At 34.8% G+C, this 20,772-nt stretch overlaps 1 protein-coding gene across 1 annotated transcript in view; it reads left to right on the top strand.

Moving 5' to 3' along the window:
- Window positions 1–16,330, top strand: part of itih5 (inter-alpha-trypsin inhibitor heavy chain 5) — a 26,687-nt gene extending 10,357 nt beyond the window's left edge. The window contains exons 8-14 of the mRNA XM_056455514.1: window positions 1–11; window positions 1,765–2,077; window positions 7,780–8,402; window positions 8,540–8,590; window positions 12,008–12,124; window positions 13,295–13,672; window positions 15,839–16,330. The exon at window positions 1–11 is cut by the window's left edge and continues 161 nt beyond it. Of these exons, the coding sequence (XP_056311489.1) occupies window positions 1–11; window positions 1,765–2,077; window positions 7,780–8,402; window positions 8,540–8,590; window positions 12,008–12,124; window positions 13,295–13,672; window positions 15,839–16,137 (1,792 nt within the window). The 3' untranslated portion in view covers window positions 16,138–16,330. The remainder of the gene's footprint in view (window positions 12–1,764; window positions 2,078–7,779; window positions 8,403–8,539; window positions 8,591–12,007; window positions 12,125–13,294; window positions 13,673–15,838) is intronic.
- The last annotated feature ends 4,442 nt before the right edge of the window (window positions 16,331–20,772 follow it).

Here is a 20,772-nt window from a genome sequence, read left to right as displayed (position 1 = left end):
AGTGACTGGAGGTAGTAACTCTTACACACTGCTGAACACACCCGCTTACATATTCACAACACTAATGTCATTTAGATCATTTAAAGGGATAGTTCACTTAAACATTCAGTCATCTACTCACCATTATAAGTTGTTTCAAACTTAAATCTGTATTATTTTTGTTGACTAAAATGGTTGAAATAACTTTGTTAATTATCATCATGCTTCCAAACACAGCCCATTAGGCAAATGATGTTGAAAAGACATAAAAATTGATAAGTACTGGTTTAAATATCCCAAATATGATGAAATGTATTGGTCGAAATATGTAAATTAAACGGACTTTAAAATCTTGACATGGTGTTGATTCAATAGAAACTGAACGCCAAACATTTGGCTATAATGAACCACTTTAAGTGTGGGATTAACTTACTATTTTTACCCAACTATCAATGATGTTGCTATCCTGATTGACAGATTTGCTAAAAATTTAGCATATATCATCTATAGACACTAATGACAATAATGTATTATAATCATTTCAATTATTCAAACCATTAAAAAGATTTAACTCAATATATATATAGCATGGAAATTATTATGTAGGGTTTTTTCAAACTGAAACTGAACGCCAAACATTTGGCTATTATGAACCACTTTAAGTGTGGGATTAACTTACTATTTTTACCCAACTATCAATGATGTTGCTATCCTGATTGACAGATTTGCTCAAAATTTAGCATATATCATCTATAGACACTAATGACAATAATGTATTATAATCATTTCAATTATTCAAACCATTAAAAAGATTTAACTCAATATATATAGCATGGAAATTATTATGTAGGGTTTTTTCAAAAAGCTTAAAATGGTGGATTAGTTGTATGCATGACAAATCCAAGATGAAGTTTTTTTTTTAAGCTTGACTCTAGGACTGATTTTGCCAAGTACAATGCGATCCTGAACCATTTTTGTTTGAAATTGTAATCCATACCTATTCCATACCCCTTAATCCAAACCATAACTGGAAGTTATTTCCAAAATCAAAGGGGAATAATAGTTGGATAACAATCATGTAGAAGTGCATAAACCTAACCATAAGCCTAACCTTAACATAAACGGTAAACTTATCCCTTAATTCTGATTGGCTGTTGGAATGTTGTTCCAGGAGCCACATAGATGTTAATCCAGGAACATGTCCAACTTGGTGAAACCAGGTTGGTGCTGGTGGCACTGGTAATGTGTGGTTGCAGAGAAATAAGCAAAAAAAACATTAAAGTACTTACTATAGCGCCACCTATATGCCAATTTTGAGGAATGGAGACCAACCAAATTTGGTTTCAAACTTAAACAAATACAGTATACTTGTATAGATCTACATAGAGTACATAGAAAATTTCAAAGGCTTTCACCTGGCTCTAATCTGGCTCGACATTAAAGGGACAGTTGGGGGAAAAATGACCTAATCTTCATGTGGTTCTTAATTTTTATGAGTTGAACACAGCAAAATATATTTTAAAGAATATTGTAAACCAGCAGCCACTGACGTTCTTAGTAGGAAAAATAAATACTATGGAAGTCGTTGGTTACTACTTTCCAAAATTCTTCTTTTGTGTTTAACAGAAGAATTTCAAACTGATTTTTAATAAGTGAAGGGTGATTAAATGATGACAGAGTTTTCCATTTTAAGTAAACTATCCCTTCAAGGCGCAAAGGCACTGATTTAACTATACAAGTGGCATTTAAACGTCAGAATTTACATTTGTTTAACTAATTATTTAGGCACTGACATCAATGGTGGCATACAGACAGGCTCTGCTCTGCTCAGTGATTACCTGTCCAGCAAAGAGGAATCTCATCATCACAGCGTGTCGCTCATCATCTTCCTGACCGACGGCAGGCCCACAGTCGGTGTGCTTCAGAGTCCTACCATCATCAGCAACACCAAAGCTGCGGTGCAGGAGAAGTTTTGCCTCTTCACCATCGGGATGGGTGATGATGTGGACTACAGGCTGCTAGAGAGGATGTCCCTGGACAACTGCGGGACCATGAGGAGAATCCCGGAGGATGCAGATGCCACCCTCATGCTCAAAGGGTAAGAACAACATCGATAAATCATTAGATTCACAATGACAGACAATCACAGGATGACATTAAATCATTTGAGCTGATATTAAATCATTTTTTAAATGACTGCATTAAAAAGTATTTGAAAAATAACTGAGAACTAAATAACAGATTTATAGTAATGACTACAGATGAAATCCCTAAAAAAATGGTAAAAAGTGAAAAAAAGGTTATCATGTGCTGCACTGAATGTGCACTGGTGGTGTGAAGCAGCTTTCACACCAGACACGAAAAGCACTGCACTATAAAACCCATTCATTTCATGCAAAAGTTTGGTACTGCATTGACCAAAACCCAAGAGCAGTGGAGAGAGCGCGTGCACTGAGAATTCAAAATATCTCAATATTCTGCTTTGTGGGTATTCCGTTCATGAATCGTAAACTTACATAGCAAAGTCCACTCAGACAACAGGCTGACAGTGCATTTCGTTCCTGCTGCTTGCAATGCAGAGCAACTGTGCTGTCATGACAATGCTGGTAAAAGATCCCTGTAGACTTATTCATTATCAGTAAAATGTTATTATTTTATTGCCTTGTGTCTTTTTAAATCAGTATAATCCAAGTAATTGAGTTCAATTTACAAAGTCTTACAAAATTATTTTATTTAATACAATAATAAATAATTATTACAAAGCATTTTTGGTTTTGGTTTGGGTCAAGTGCATCCAGAACTTTTGTTTTTTGTTCAAGAATTTAATTTCGGTGCATCTTTACTACTTAACACCACAAAGTAGCATAAATTCTTAGAATAAATTCTTAGTTTAAGCAATTCTTTTGTAGAAATATCACCATATTTTCTGTCCACCTCTGTCACAAGTACATAATACATTTGAGTTTAAATATTACATTTTGACAGTGTATTTGTAAGCCTTGGCCTTAAGTGGATTGCAAATTGGACATGCAGCACCATGTCACTTTTAGAATTAATACTGTTTTCTATGAGGGTATGCACAATTTTCGCATTTCCTTGCAACATATAGAAAACATGTAACAACATGTAAAAAATGTAACAACAAGGTCCTGCACATATGGTGTGCAACCAGCTTTAGTTACAGTCTATTATAAAAATAGCTGTGTCTGTACCACACAAAAAATATGATTGATAAAAATGTTGTTGTATTTATTTAAAGTAGCTGATATTCATTATTCCCTGCATGTATTCTCTTCAACTCATTGGGTCTATAGTTATTGCCATTTTCAGTAGTGCTGTTGTTGCTATTTTTTTTATAACTGTGAAACAAACAATGGCTCTTGTGGACAAACTCAGTGTGATTCAAAGCACATGTCCAAGCTGCACATATATTGTATGCATACAAACATACAGTATGTAGGTTTCACAATAATTACAAATTACAATTTTATTAATTACAGGTTATTAATTTAAAATGTAGCCTGTTGACTTCTTCATATAAAGAAACATGTTTCAAATCCTCTACTTTCTTTGCCCCTGATTTCAGTCGACATCTCAGACATTTAAACGGATAGTTCACCCAAAAATTAAAATGTTGTCATTATTTACTCAACCTCCAACTGTTCAAGCTAATTTGAGTTTCTTTCTTCTGTTGAACACAAAAGAAGATACTTTGAAAAATGCTTGTAGCTGCCACCTATTGATTTACATAGAGGGTGCCGCGGATGGCCGCTTCGGTGTGGGGCTCTCCAGTGTTTGCACTGTTTTTGTTAGTCTGTCCTGTTTTATGTTTATCAAACACGATCAGTTACACCAGGGACGAGCTGCTGAACATTCGGCAGTGCACACCAACTAATCAAGAACTGGATTTTGATTTTTGTGGCGTTTTGCGGGACATTGTAGTCGGCGGAGCAGCCGCATTGTGGAAACGATACAAGACGCGCAAGCGTGGGAAGCGAGCTGGCGCGCTCGTCAGGCTAAGACAGCGCGGCTTCAGAACGGCGCTGCCCAGCATCCACCTGGCGAATCTCCGCTCTCTTCCTAACAAAATGGACGAACTACTTCTGCTCACATGCAAAAACAAGAACTTTAACAACTCTGCTGTCCTGTGTTTCACGGAAACCTGGCTAAACGAAGCCATTCCGGACAGCGCATTAAACCTACCGGACTTTCAGCTGTACAGAGCAGATCACGATACAGAGTCAACGGCAAAACGCGCGGTGGTGGGACATGCTTTTACATCAACAGAAGTTGGTGTACGGATGTAACTGTGTTAAAGAAGATGTGCTGTCCTGATGTGGAAGTGCTTTTCATTAACTGTAAGCCGTTTTATTCACCAAGAGAATTTTCCTCGTTCATTCTCGTCTGTGTTTACATTCCACCGCAAGCACACGTGAGTACTGCGCTGCAACAGCTGGCTGATCTGATCACAGAGACAGAACAACAACACCCGGACTCTGTTTTTATCATACTTGGGGACTTTAATCAGGCAAAACTCACACATGAGCTGCCTAAATTCAAACAGCACATTACATGCCCCACCAGAGGCAATAACATTTTGGACCATTGCTACGCCACAATAAAGGATGCATATCGCTCCGTCGCCAGAGCAGCTTTAGGACTCTCCGATCACTGCCTGGTTCATCTTATACCAACTTACAGGCAAAAACTTAAAACTACTAAGCCAGTATAAAGGACTGTCAAGAGATGGACCAACGACACAGAGCAGGTCTTACAAGCCTGTTTTGAATGCACTGACTGGAATGTTTTTGAAGCTGCAGCCACAGATCTGGACGAGCTCACAGAGACTGTAACATCATACATCAGTTTCTGTGAGGAGTTATGCATCCCTACCAGGACCTACTTGTCATTTAACAATGATAAACCATGGTTCACACCAAAACTCAGACAGCTTCTTCAGGCCAAAGAGGATGCTTACAAGAGTGGTGACAGGATCTTGTACAATCAGGCCAGGAACACATTGACAAAGGAGATTGGTGTGGCTAAGAAAAGCTATGCCAAAAAGCTGCAAAACCAGTTTTCAGCTAACGACCCTGCATCAGTGTGGAGAGGCTTAAAAGATTTCACTAATTACAAGATACCGTCCCCCAGTATCGACAGCAATAAACATATTGCAAACGAGCTGAATATGTTCTACTGTAGGTTTGACACCTATGACCAGACACCTCACACCCGCCTGGACCATCTCCCTACACAGCCATCAACACCACATCAACACAGCCTGGACCATCTCCCTACACGGCCATCAATACCACATCAACACAGCCCGGACCATCGCCCTACACAGCCATCAACACCTCCAGCCATCTTCCTCTCCCCCCTGCTCTTCAGATCAGTGAGGATAATGTGCATCAGATCTTCAGTAAACAGAAGAGAAGGAAAGCACCAGGGCCAGATGGTGTCTCACCAGCCTGTCTGAGAACCTGCGCTGACCAGCTGGCTCCCATTTTCTCACATATCTTCAATAGATCACTGGAACAGCGCAAAGTTCCATCCTGCTTTAAGCGCTCTACTATCATCCCAATCCCGAAGAAGCCAAAGATCACAGGACTCAATGACTACAGACCTGTGGCCTTAACATCTGTGGCCATGAAGTCATTCGAAAGACTGGTGCTAGCATATCTGAAGGACATCACTGGACCCCTGCTGGACCCCCTGCAGTTCGCCTATAGAGCAAACCGGTCTGTGGATGATGCAGTCAACATGGGACTGCATTATACCCTACAACATCTGGACAAACCAGGGAACTACGCAAGGATTCTGTTTGTGGACTTCAGTTCTGCCTTTAACACCATCGTCCCATCACTGCTTGAGTACAAACTGGCCCAGCTCTCTGTTCCTAGCTCTGTCTGTCAATGGATCACCAGCTTTCTGACAGATAGACAACAGCTAGTCAGAATGGGCAAAATCACATCCGACAGCTGCACCATCAGCACTGGTGCCCCCCAGGGATGTGTTCTTTCTCCACTGCTCTTCTCCCTGTACACCAACGACTGCACTGCAAAAGACCCCTCCATCAAACTCATTAAGTCTGCAGACGACACTACTGTTATCGGCCTCATCCAGAACGGTGACGAGTCTGCATACAGACAGGAGGTGGAGCGGCTGGCGTTATGGTGCAGATACAACAACCTGGAGCTGAACACGCTAAAAACAGTGGAGATGATAGTGGACTTCAGGAGAAACCCCCCTGCACTCCCCCCACTCACCATCATGAACAGCACTGTGGCTGCAGTAGAGTTATTCAGGTTCCTGGGCACCACCATCTCTCAGGATCTGAAGTGGGACATTCATATAGACTCTATTGTGAAGAAAGCCCAGCAGAGACTGTACTTCCTTCGTCAGCTGAGGAAGTTCAACCTGCCACAGGAGCTACTCGTACAGTTCTTCTCAGCTGTCATCCAATCCATCCTCTGCACTTCAATCACCGTCTGGTTCGGCTCAGCTGCCAAAACCGACCTCCGTAGACTACAGCGAATAGTCCGGACTGCTAAACGAATCACTGGCACAACCCTTCCTACACTTCAAGAACTGTACTCTTCCAGAGTGAGTAAAAGGGCTCGCAAAATCACTCTGGATGCCTCACACCCAGCACACTACCTGTTCGAACTGTCGGCGCTTCAGCCGTCTGGTCGGCGCTTCAGAGCACCAAGCACAAAAACAGCCAGACACAGGAAAAGTTTCTTTCCTCAGGCTGTCTACCTTATGAACAGTTAAATATTCCCCTACTGTGCAATAAATATGTGCAATACTTTCTCATACGCACTTGTACACAGCACCTTATATCAATATACAATGCAATACTTTCTACATTCGCACTTGTACACAGCACCTTATAACCTGTATATTTATAACAATCTGTACATACAACTCAACATCCAGGTTTCACTAACCGCATCTGTTTAATGTTCATCTTTTTTTATTATTATTATTTTATTTTTTCAGATTTATTTTGTGTTGTCACTTGTCACTTTATGTACACTGGAAGCTTCTGTAGCCAAAACAAATTCCTTGTGTGTGTGTGTGAAGCACACTTGGCAATAAAACTGATTCTGATAGTATTTTTTTTCCGATGAAGATCAATGGATACCAGCAACTGGCATTCTTCAAAATATCTTCTATGTTCAACAGAAAGAAACTCAAATAGGTTTTAAAGAAATTAATTTTACATAAATGGAAGCACAAAATACAGTAAACTGTTAACAAATGTTTGTTTTTTGCCAAACTAGAATGAAAGTTTTTTTATTATTATTATTTTGGTTCTCTTTATATCACTCTTTAGTTCAGAAAAGATTGGAAACAGGCATAACTACAATCTACCATTTTTATAGGATAAAATGTTGCAAATATAATCAGGCAAATTACGTATTAACATTCACAACCATCAGAGTATTTAAATGAAAAATGCTGCTAAAATGTAGATTTATGACTTTTTTTTTTTACATAACACAAATCACTTTTTAGAGATCCAAAAAGCCCCAAATCTCAAAATTTAGGTTGATAGAAAACTGCTTTTGTCTTAAAGTCAAACAGTGTCTCGCCTTAAAGTCAAGGTTAAAAGTCAGAAGTTTCAAGAGGGGCTGTTGCAAGTCTTTACACAAAGCTTAAAAACTGGGCCCCTATTCTTAAAGTTCAACGAGTTCAAATGTAGGCAATACATAAATTATTAACCCACACTGTGACGCAACACCATGGCACTGTGACCTTATTATTTCTGCTTTCCTGTTTTTTAATATACAGCTTCTACGATGAAATTGGCACTCCGCTGTTATCTGACATCCGTGTGGAGTACTCTGAGGATGCTGTTGAATACATCACCCAAAACCTCTTCACAAACTACTTCAACGGTTCTGAGCTCATCGTGGCTGGAAAACTGACCAATCGCAGCTCAGATTCGCTACATGTTCAGGTCACGGCTAGCAACAGTGATCGAAGCATCGTAATGGAGAAAGACGTGTCGATACAAGAGTGTGAACAAGAAACTGAACGGCGGCTAGCAGAAGCTGAAGCGGGTTCGAAATCGGATGGTTATGTGGAGCGACTGTGGGGATTTCTGAGCGTTAAAGACGGGCTAAAAGGACGAATGCGAAGCCAGACAAGCGGAGAGCGGGAAAATTACACACAGCATGCTACAAATTTGTCGTTAACATATAATTTTCTTACGCCGCTTACACAGATGATAGTGGAGAAGCCACAAGTTCTGGCTGATGGGAATTTAGCAGAAGCTCCACCTAAAAGCACTGAGGCTCCACCCTCTACTGAGTCACCCAATCAGCTTTCAGAAGATGACAACAGTCTACCGCCTCAGAGCCTGCATAGAAACGAGCCACCAAAGCCGATCTCTGCACCCGCCAAAGCAACAAGTGTGTTTGTTTTAACTGGCCAGGAAAAGTAACATTTGCTTTAGATTAGATTTCATGGCACAGTCGGTCTTTAAAATATTAGGGTGGCTCAAACAATTCATGACTTTCCACTGTTCACTGTTTTTTTTCATCTCCAGGTGGCGAAAGCAAACTGGCCCAAAAGTCTGTTACCTTATCCAAAACATCCGGTATTTCAGAATTTTAGCATCTGCTTTGTGTTTCTCAGAGTGAATGTGTGCAAATGTGTGAGAGTGTCTGTTCACGTCGACAGGGTGGCTTGTAATTTTGTGCTGCTTGGGTAAAGGGGCTCATCAGAGCTCAGTTAATTACTACTGAGAGTCGTGTAAGGGCCCTAATTTACAGTGTCTGTGAGTTAGATGGGAAAATTTTGGACAAACATCTAAAATTAAATGTAAAAAACTTTTTTAAAAGGCATTACATAAAACTAAAACTTTTACTGACATGACTGTTATATCAGTATTGTGTAAGTTTCAATTTAAACAACACAAGCACTGGACAGATGGATGAATGGATGGACGGATGGATGGATAAATGTCAACAATTTAAATCGATTTGGTGTCAGTTGACTACCTTGATGTCAAAATAGCATCAAATTGACATCTAACATTGGCATCAAAAAAAGGAATTCAGAGATTAAATTGACATCTAACATTGGCATCAAAAAAAGGAATTCAGAGATTAAATTGACATCTAACGTTGGCATCAAAATATATCAAAAATCGAATTCAGACATCAAATTGACATCTAACATTGGCATCAAAAATCGAATTCAGACATCAAATTGACATCTAACATTGATGTCAAAAAACACATCAAAAATCAAATTCAGATATCAAATTGGCATCTAACATTGGCGTCAAAAACACATCAAAAATGGAATTCAGACATTAAGTTGATGTCTAAAATTGGCATCAAAAAACACATCAAAAATCGATTACAGACATCAAATTGATGTCTGACATTGGCTTTAAAAACTATTATAGACATCAAATTGACATCTAACATTGGTGTCAAAAATCAAACTCAGATATCATATTGACATCTAACATTGGTGTCAAAAACACATCAAAAATCGATTTCAGACATTAAATTGACGTCTAACATTGGCATAAAAAAACACATCAAAAATTGAATTTAGACATTAAATTGACGTCTAACATTGGCGTCAAAAATCAAATTCAGATATCAAATTAACATCTAACATTGGAGTCAAAAAAGACATCAAATCTCGAATTCAGACATCAATTACAGACATTAAATTGACATCTAACATTGGCGTCAAAAAACATCAAAAATCTAATTCAGACATCAAATTGACATCTAACATTGAAATAAAAATACGTCAAAAAACAAATTCAGACATTAAATTGATGTCTAACATTGGCATCAAAAAAAATAAAAAATCGATTATAGACATCAAATTAACATCTAACATTGGTATCAAAAAACACATAAATCAATTACAGACATCAAATTGACATCTAACATTGGCATCAAAAAACACATCAAAAATGTATTACAGACATCAAATTGACATCTAACATTGGCGTCAAAAACACATCAAAAATCTAATTCAAACATTAAATTGAAATCTGACATTAGTTTCAAAAACACGTTAAAAGTCGAATTCAGATATCAAATTGACATAACATTGGCATCAAAAACATGGCAAAAATCAAATTCAGACATTAAATTGACATCTAACATTGAAATGAAAATCATGTCAAAAATCAAACTCAGACGTCAAATTGACATCTAACATTGGCTTCAAAAACACATCAAAAACCGAATTCAGACGTCAAATTGACACCTAACATTGAAATGGAAAACATGTCGAAAATCAAATTCAGACATCAAATTGAAATCTAAAATTGCCATCAAAAAACATCAATAATCGAATTCAAACATCAAATTGACATCTAAAATTTAGTTAAAAAACACATAAAAAATCTAATTCAAAAATCAAGTGGTCATCTAACATTGGCGTCAAAAACATGTCAAAAATTGAATTCAGACATCAAATTGACATAAAAAAACACATCAAAAATCGAATTCAGACATCAAATTGACATTAACATAGGCATCATAAAACACGTAAAAAAATCGTTTACAGGCATCAATTTGACATATAACATTGAAATGAAAAACATGTCAGAAATCTAATTCAGACATCAAATTGACATCTTACATTGAGATGAAAAACACATCAAAAATCAAATTCAGACATCAAGTGGTCATCTAACATTGGCATCAAAAACATGTCAAAAATTTAATTCAGACATCAAATTGACATTAACATTGGCATCAAAAAACACGTAAAAAATCGTTTACAGGCATCAGTTTGACATGTAATATTCGAATGAAAAACATGTCAAAAATCGAATTCAGACATCAAATTGACATATAACATTGCCATCAAAAACAGATCAAATTAACATCTAACATTGAAATGAAAAATACATCAAAAATTGATTACATGAAATTGACATGACAACATTGGCATCAAAAATGCGTAAAAAAAATTAAAACTATCAAAAAACTAAGTCCTGTAATTTTTTATTATTTTTTTTTTTTTACATGTTTTTGACGCCAACGTTGGTGTCAATTTGATGTCTGAATTCGATTTTTGAATCAATTTTTGTCCATTTGATGTTAATTTGACATCAGGTAGTTTACATGCATCGTAGCGATACAAAATAGAGTGTGAATTTGGAATTGAAGATTTCAGTTAAATGCAACTATTTGTCTTTATTTTGTGTCTTTATTTTATCGGTCAAAATAACATCTATTTGTGGATGTCTAATGGACATCAAGGTTCTTATATCAAATCGATTCGCATTATTGATGTGTTTTTGATGTCAATTTGATGTCGTTTTGAAATCAAGGTTCCCGCTGGGATGAAGACCACAACTCCCATAATTCCACACTTAGTAACTATATACCATCTTCCAACTACAACTTTATTGTGAATATCCACCCTCTAGTGGCGAAAATTACATACTGTGCCTTTAAATTTAAAAAGTGAATCAAAAAAGTTTAACAAAACTATTGAAAAACAAAAACTGATAATTAAACAACAAGCCAAATCAAACAACAATTCAGAACCCCTAGTAACTAAATTATAAAACCCTAGCAACTATTATCATTAAGGGTCAAGTTTAGTAAGTGGTTGTGTGTAATTTTAAGGTTTTCACAGAATGTCTGAATAATGCAGTCAATTTACAAAATGTGTCTGTCAAGGGTTAAACTCAGTCTGCAGGGCTCACAAAGAGTCTTTTTCAAGTTTCAGATGACGAAATCTCCTAGATGCGTTTATCAGATGAGTAAAACCGCCCTCTGTTGAGCTGAATCTAAACGCTTTGAAAAGCCACTTCTCTGCTGGCATGATTTGGAATCTCATAAAATGTTGCATAAAAAGAAGCATGCATAAAAATTGCTAACTCTGAGAATTCAAGTTGCACACACCAAGCTTGATTTATTTCTATGCAATAAAATTCAAGTATTAAAAAGTCAACCAGACTGAAAATGGATTTAATTATGTTTTCTGTTTTTTTTTTATTATTGTCATCATATGTGTGTTTTAGCTGATGGAGACCCTCATTTTGTGGTGGAGATTCCTCAGAGTAAACTGACTGTGTGCTTCAACATTAATGGAGAACCAGGACAAATCCTGCGACTGGTGACGGACCACAAACACTCAGGTAAACAACAAACACTATTATTGTAGGTTCTTTTTAGTTTTGTAGGTGTTATATGTTTTGGTACTATTTAATATTTGCAGTTATTGTTTGAAGTGTACTTTTAGATTATAATATAAACATATTATTATATATTATATTTTTTGATTATATTATAGATTTTATAGATACAATTAGACTTTATATGCATTGTTTTTTTTATATGTGATGAGTATAGAAATTACTTTAAAAACAGTGTAAACATGTGAAATTAGAATGCCCATATACTATATTTGTATTCATGTTTAATGTTTTTTGTTTAAATTGGTTTGTATTTAATTTTAAAATATAATTATTTTATATTGATCATAAATATTTAACATTATATTTATTCTAGAAAAAATCTTTAATGTAATATTTATCAAATTTAGACTTTGTGTATTTTTTAGTATTAACTATTTAGTTATTGTTTAAATATTTGGGGAACTTAAGATTTTATATTATACAATTTATGTGCATAGTTTTTATGAACATCATTATTAATGCATATTTTTACAGTAGATATAACATGTAAAAGTACATTTAATTTAATTTTAAAATGTTAATTAAATGGACAATGTGGATTTTTTATATATGCATACATTTAGTATTATTATAACTACTGTATAACAAATAACATTTGTGCGTTTTTCCTTGTTTAGCCTAGCCATGTTTTGTATTGTGACACAGTTCCTAGAGAAACTGAATATTAAATGACAAATCAGTGAGCGTGGCTTGTTTTTTCTACTGTGAGCTGATTGAATGTAGTAAAGTAGGCCTTTCGTTCAGAAAGATCTGGAAAGGGGTTTGGGGAGAGTTTTTACAACCTAACAGACTCCTCCTGCTCACCATTTTTGTTTGTTGCCAAAACTGACAGCTAGAGTGATGTGGTTAAATATGTTAACCATATCCAATTATAAAAAAAGATATACATAATCTGACAACTTTACTAAAAAAACAAAAACAAAAAAAACAGGAAGTGCATTTTCAGATTTCAATTAAAGATTAAAAGGCCAAACTTTTTTTTTTTAAATGACATGCACAGATGAATTGTTCACCCCAACACTAGCAATTTGAGCTAACAAAACCATATGGTTAGTTTTGATTTCTTGGGGACTTTAAAATGTATATTCATATGCATGTTTTTTATGTTAGGTGTGACTGTGAACGGTGCTCTGATTGGTGCTCCAGCTCCAGCTGGCAGTCATAAACAACAGAGGACATATTTCAGCATCATCACTATTGTAGCCGATAAACCAAAACGTTCATACATTGAGGTGACACCACAAAAAGTGATCCTGGATGGCCGAGACCGGATGATTCTCCCCACCAGCTCCAGCATTTCAGTTGAAACCGCAAACCTGGCTGTGGTTCTTATTGCTAACACAAACCTAACAGTAACCATCCAAGGGAACATCCAGTTTGTCGTCTTATTCCACCATTACAAAAATCCAGCAGCCTTTCAGCGAGATCATCTGGGTTTTTACATTGCTAAGAGCAAAGGACTGAGCAAGGATACACACGGTTTGCTTGGTAAGCACACATACATGCACTGTTTTACCTCAGTCTAGAGCAGTGGTTCCCAAAGTGGGGGTTGAGACCCCCTGAGGGTCACGGGACAATGACAGGGGGTCCCCTTGGTCATTTCCAAAAGTCAAAAAAAATTATTAAACTATTAGAATTGTCATATTTTATCCATAACCCACAGAAGATAAAACTAGTAGTTAATAGTAACATAAAAAACAACAACATGCAAATGAAATGCCATCAGCCCTTTAAATTATTATTTTTTTCATAGGATTGGTGTGTTTATGTTAAATTAACAACACAGCAATAGTGTCAGATGCAGCAGATTGATTTCATAACACCAAGTTAAACTTTCTGACACCTTTATGACAATCAAAATACGTTAAAAATAAATACAGGCCCCAGCTGCACATTGAGGATGATCTCTGAGTGGCGGTCTCCAAAAATAAACCAAAGATTGGCCTTGTGCTGAAAACATTGTGCCCACCAGCACAGGTGAGATTAATATTAAATTAAAGAAATTAATAAATGACTATAAAAATTATATGATTGTTAGACTGTTGCACTTTTTTTTGTCAATATGCTCAGGTTTATACAGGCCTATTGCTGTGTGAACAACATTTGTATATTTATAACCACATCCAAGAAATGTGGGGGTCGCGAGTCACTGGCAGTGTTATTTTGGGAGTCGCTGAGTGAAAAGTTTGGGAACCCCTGATCTAGAACACTAAAATGAGGGCGTTTCACACTGGTAGTTACAGGAACGCTGAGTTATACGAACTAAACACCTAGAAAAAATTTATTTCTGTCTGTCATTTTCCTGCATTCATACTTGTGCTGGTGTTTGATATGGCATACATTTGAGCAATCAGTGTACACTTATGTCTAGTGCTGTGAAATGATTAGTTTGTGTTTACACAATATATGTGTTTACTGTGTATATAGTATAGTAATTCTAATTAATAGTCCTTATTGTGATGGGTCACTCTATTTTGGTATGATTTTGTACCCCAAAAAACATTCCTGAAACTAAAATCATTCCCAGTTTCTGTGGTGCAAACATAACAAAAAATGTCTGCCAATAGTTCTAAGAACTATGAATATGTTGCTTTGACACAAAAATTCTTATGGTTAACTGTTAACTGTGTTCTAGCCTGGCAAAACTGATATACTCTTTTATTTTTTATTTTATAATTTTTTTAGTAAAGCTCTGAGAATGGCTAGCTTGATTAGATAATTTAGCTAAAAATTGTTTTAAAAGTTTTAAATAATAGTAATGGACAGGAACTAATGTGTTTGAATGCATTAAACAAGATGAGCGTTTATATCATGAAAACAATCTAATTAAATGCATAGATCTCTGGAAGTGGTCAAAAAAGTAGACTTAAACAATTTATAGATGGTGCGCTGAATTTTTGGTATTTGGCTAGAAATCTCGAGCTGAAAAAAAGGCTATGCTGTGCCGAACTGCCCATCAGTGTTCTGCACTTTGGTTTCATTCTCCCTACAGCCATAGTCACTGTGCAGTATGAAGCCGCTTTCAGACTGGACGCAGAAAGCATTGCGCTATGAAAACCATTGATTCCATTAATTTCATTGAGCATCAGAAAAGTTTGCTCAAACAATGTGTTGATGGGACATTTAGTTTAACTGAAGTTGTTGAATTAATTATGTCTTTACCTTGTTTTAGACCCTGTTGATGCCTCTCGACTCGTTCACTGATCTTTTAAACTCAGTATAATTTACGTTAGATTTAAAACGTTTATCCTTAATTTTTGACCCTGCTTACAGCTTTGTTGCTAACTCGCAATGCATGATATATCGGCTACCATATTATTATTATTTTAACTTTGTTGTATCTGTAAGATCTGTTAGAGTTAGTTTTTTATGTTGAACAAAATAGTTGTTGAAGAATGTTGGAAACTGTAACCACTGGCTTCCATTTCCGCCCCACTATGGATGTGAATGGTAACCATTTTCCAACATTCTTCAAAATATCTTCTTTTGTGTACAACATAGACTCATAAAGGTCTGGAATCACAATAAATGGCGAGTAAAATGTAATTTTTGGGTGAACTATCCCTGTAATACCAGGTGTAAATGGGGCTTTGCTTTTTGTAACAGTGCCAAACACAATAAAACTAAAAAAAAGAAACATTTCTGTACTTACAGGCCAGTTCCTGTATGAAGACATCGGTTTAACGCAGTTTCCTGGAAACAGCACACAGGAAACACTTGGTAAAAACATCACACTACCCAGTTTCCACTTCCTGAAGGTGAAAGATCGAAGCGTCGCCGTCATGAAGAAGAGCAGGAGAATCTACTCTGGAAAGCAGACGGTGGATTGTTGGTTCGCCAAAAACAATGCAGCTAAACTGATCGATGGACAACATGATGATTACATTGTTTCACATCTGTTTGACACAGGAGCTTGGGCTAATGAAACAAACACACACACATACACAAACTGATACTGGACTGATGGGTTTTGACCCTAATGTATTCACACAAACACTTTAAAATCATCACAAAGACCCATAAATCATATTTTAAGAAGGTGATTTTATTTAGCAATATGTTTTTGTAGTCATCTACAGATATACTGCATATTTTTGTTAATATAATAAGACTGTTTTTCTACTAATAAATTAAATGTTAACAATAGACTGATTTTCATTTATTTTTAGATTAAAAGGATACAGATACAGATCAGTGAGGAGACAGAAACAGATTTTTCAGGGTTTTTTTTTACAATTGTATATAAATATATTGGTCGAATATCGGTTATATGTCAATTTTTCTGTCATAGTGATTTAAAGTGTTTCAGTTATGTTTGGAGACTTTTTTAGTATTATTAAATGTATTAAAATATAATTTTCACAATAAATAATAAGATAATATATACTATTTTGCATTAAAATAATGTTAATAATTATTTTAATTTTGAGTTTTTTCAAGACGATCTCATTGCAATTTGTAACTTTTTGATTTAGGGGCTAATTCGCATTAATTTGTACAATCTCATTTGTACAATTTACATTATAATGGCAAAAAGTCAAGACAACAAATATTTTTATATTGCTTTAACTTATCATAATAAGTTAATCATACAAAGCTAATCATAAAAGTTATACAAAGTTTAACTTAATATTTTTAGTCAGTTGAGATGACTAGAAACTTTAATTTGATTCAACAAAAAAATAAGGCAGCAAGATTTTTTTTACAATGTAGTACAATTTGAAGGTCCCCAATGAAGGTTGGCTTTAGGGGTGGGGTTGGGTGCCACGCCTCCTTTTTAAAATCGTAAGTTTTTGTACGACTGAACTAGTGCGAATTAGTCGCCAAACTGACAAAACGTAAAATAGTTACGTTTTCTCATGAAATCAGGCTGTTTTTTTCCACACATTTTAAAAATATGCAAAATATTTAGAAATATTGACTGTTGATTATTGAATGTTGATCAATATGATTAAAAAATGTATAATTACCCGATAACCATTATGATACTGATTTATTATGTTTCCAGTTATAGCATTGATTTTGTGATACAAAATATATTTTGATACAATATATATTTCTGAACTATGTTGCATTAAAAATATGAAGAATATTTATAAATATTTGCTGACTTTATAACATTGAAATTATTGAATATGAATGCAAATTAAAAAATAACCAATACAGGTTTACTTCACTTCTTATTCCAATATAATACATTCTATTATAGACTGTCTTGCATTAAAAATATCATTAAAAGGTTGAAATAATTCCTGAAATGCTTCATATCATACTGGTTGATCAGAATATATTACCCCATAACCGATACAATACTGTTATATTATGTTTTCACATATATACCATTCTATTGTGTGTTACTTTATTTTTTAAACCAAGATGAAATATACATTTTTTAACTATATTACATAAAAAATATAAAGAACATCTTTATACCAACTTTAAAACTCTGAAATGAATGAACATTAACCAATAAACTTTCACTTCTTAATCCAATACAATACATTCTATTATGGACTATCTTGCACTAAATATATCATTAATGGGTTGAAAGAATTCCTAAAATGTTTCTTATCATACTGGTTTATTAGAATACATTACCCAACAACCGATATGGTACCGATATATTACCACAATACATCATTTTGAACACATCCTAAAAATCAATTTCAAGTAACACTTTAAAATAATGATCCATTAGTTAATGCATTTACTAGCATGAACAAAATATTGGTAATACATTTATTACATCTTTGTTAATGTTAGTTAACGTTGTTTAAATTAAATATTTTCAGTTTATTAACTAATGTTAACAAGCATAACTTTGGATATTAATAACGCATTAGTAAATGTTGAACCATGGTTAATGAATGCTTTACAAGTTTATTGTAGAAATACATTAACTAACATGAACTAATCAACCATTATTTCTAAAGTGTCACCAATCAGTCTGTACTGTATATATACACACACATTTAAATCCTCATCCTCAAAATGAAAAAAGTTACATTTTTTTACAAAATGCATTGGCAAAAACTGACCAATTTTATTTTTTTTAATGCAAAAAAAGTATATAATTTTATTATTCATTACATATTGGTTATTAGAACACATTACCGATTTTGCATTGTGTCACAAGAATATTTTATTTTTATTTTTATTTGTTGTTTTTCTTGTTTTTTTATGTGTATAAAACTATTTTATTAAAAAAATATAAGAATACGTTATTAAAAATATATATTTACGATTAATAAAAAATAAATTGAACTTAAATGTTAAATTAAAAGTTCCTAAAAATAAATTATTTACCTCCCTTCCTCTCAGCATTTGCAAAGCTTTTGAAATAAAAAATATATTTTATGTTGCCTATAGAGAGAGAAATGAATAGGAGAAACATTTCTTGAACTATTATTACACAAATATAGGCGATTATTGTGGCACTAAGAAATAAACATGGTTAATTACACAAACTACAAACGTACAAATGAGTGTTATAGATCCATATCATCTGAGAACAGTCTTAACTCTACCTGACTTGACTGATGTCTGGATAAGGATGAGCAGTTTGGCCCCTGTCATCAGTCTAGGTCAGATGGTCACCAGATCCTCCCAGTCCAGGTGTTCTTAGTTTGCTTTACCTCAAACAGACTCTTTGTCTCACAGGACAAACTGGACTTACTGTGGTTATAACAACAGTCAATATGCCGGTTTTCACACACACACACACATAAAAATGACTTGACCCTACTTACAAAATGTGAAATATTGTGCAAAAAAAAAAAAAAAAAAAAGAAAAAAGTGTGCACTGACTGACACAAATCCACTTTCTTAACCTTAAATTCATAAAACATTGACATAAATGCTTTTCTACCTCAGTGTTTTTGTCTTGTTTCACAGTAAAAATATTTAAGCTTTCTTAAATTAATGTGCATTTACCTGAGAAGCAGAACTATATAAGATAATATTTTTCTTTGGAAAATATATACTAATTAGGTGGTTTGTAAAAAAAAAAAATAAATAAAAAAAATATATATACATATATAGTGGGTACGGAAAGAATACAGACACTCTTAAAATTGTCACTCTATTATATTGCAGCCATTTGCTAAAATAATTTAAGTTATTTTTTTCCCTCATTAATTTACACACTGCACTACATTAAGGACAAAAAAAAACCACACACACACAGAATTGTTGACATTTTCGCAGATTTATTAAGAAGAAAAACTGAATTATCAATTTGACATATCAGTCTGAATACTTTCACATCTCCACATCTAACTTAATTTTGCATCTCAATGAATGTATCTAACTTTTTTTTAGATATTTGTACAGAAAAACAAGACAATTTACAACCCCAATTGAAAAAAAGTTGAAAAAAATTTAGGTGATATCATGTCGAAATTAAAGGGATAGTTCACCAAAAAAGGAAAATGTTCATTAATTACTCACCCATCCAAACCTGTTTCACTTTCTTCGTTTTGTTGAACATAGTATGATATACTGAAAAATGTTGGGGGAAAGAATGTGCACCAAAAATGTAAATATGACTTTGTTCATCTAGATCTCCCACTTCAGTTTAGAGTGTGTGTTTATTATGGGCAATATGATGCAGATGTGAATACAAATACGATTGGCCATAGTAAACGCACACCCTGACATGTTTGACAAAAATGTGTGACAAGAGATGTTTTATATTTACAGAAGATATATATATTTCATTTCATTTTCCTTCGGCTTAGTCCATTTATTTTACCAGAGGTCACCACAACGGAATGAACTGCCTACTTATCCACCATATGTTTTACGCAGCGGATGCCCATCCAGCCGCAACCCAGTACTGGCAAACACCCATACATTTTCACACTCATACACTATGGACTTGCTTATTCAAGTCACCTATAGCACATGTCTTTGGACTGTGGGGGAAACCGAAGCACCTGAAGGAAACCCACGCGAACACAGGGAGAACATGCAAACTTCACACAGAAACGCCAACTGACTCAGCCAGCAACCTTCTTGCTATGAGGTGACAGTGCTAACCACTGAGCCACCATGCTGCCCATATTCGTATAACTGACGCTGTTGTTTATTAAGATCCCCATTAGCCACGACCACCATAGTGGCTATTTTTCCTGGAGGCCAACAAATAACATGACAAATTTACATTAAATCATCATCACACTCATTAAACATCATGGAACGTTTTGACATTTGACATGTTTGAACTTTGAATGTCTTTGGACAATTGTTGTCTATGTAGGATGAGGGAACTCTCAGATTTCATCTCAAATATCTCAATTTTTGTTCTGAAGATGAACCCAGAATGTTGAAATGACATGAAGGGGAGTATTTAATGAAATAAAATAGTTTTTCGAGAGAACTAAAACATGCATCTGTCGCTCAACTATTTTGGAGGCTGTTGTGGCTATCAAAATTAAAATCTGTTCACATTTACAGAATACATTTACATAACAATTTTGTCATGTTAGTACATGTTAAAGAAAATTGTAATTTTATAATATATCCCCCATTTTTGGAAATTGGGGTTGTAGATCGTGAAATCTAAGTTTAACTTTCTATCTAAATCT

The sequence above is a fragment of the Danio aesculapii genome, chromosome 4 (genome assembly GCF_903798145.1).
Source record: "Danio aesculapii chromosome 4, fDanAes4.1, whole genome shotgun sequence".
Taxonomy (NCBI): Eukaryota; Metazoa; Chordata; class Actinopteri; order Cypriniformes; family Danionidae; genus Danio; species Danio aesculapii.
Note: the sequence above shows the minus strand (reverse complement) of the source record. Positions and strands in the feature narration are given on the sequence as shown.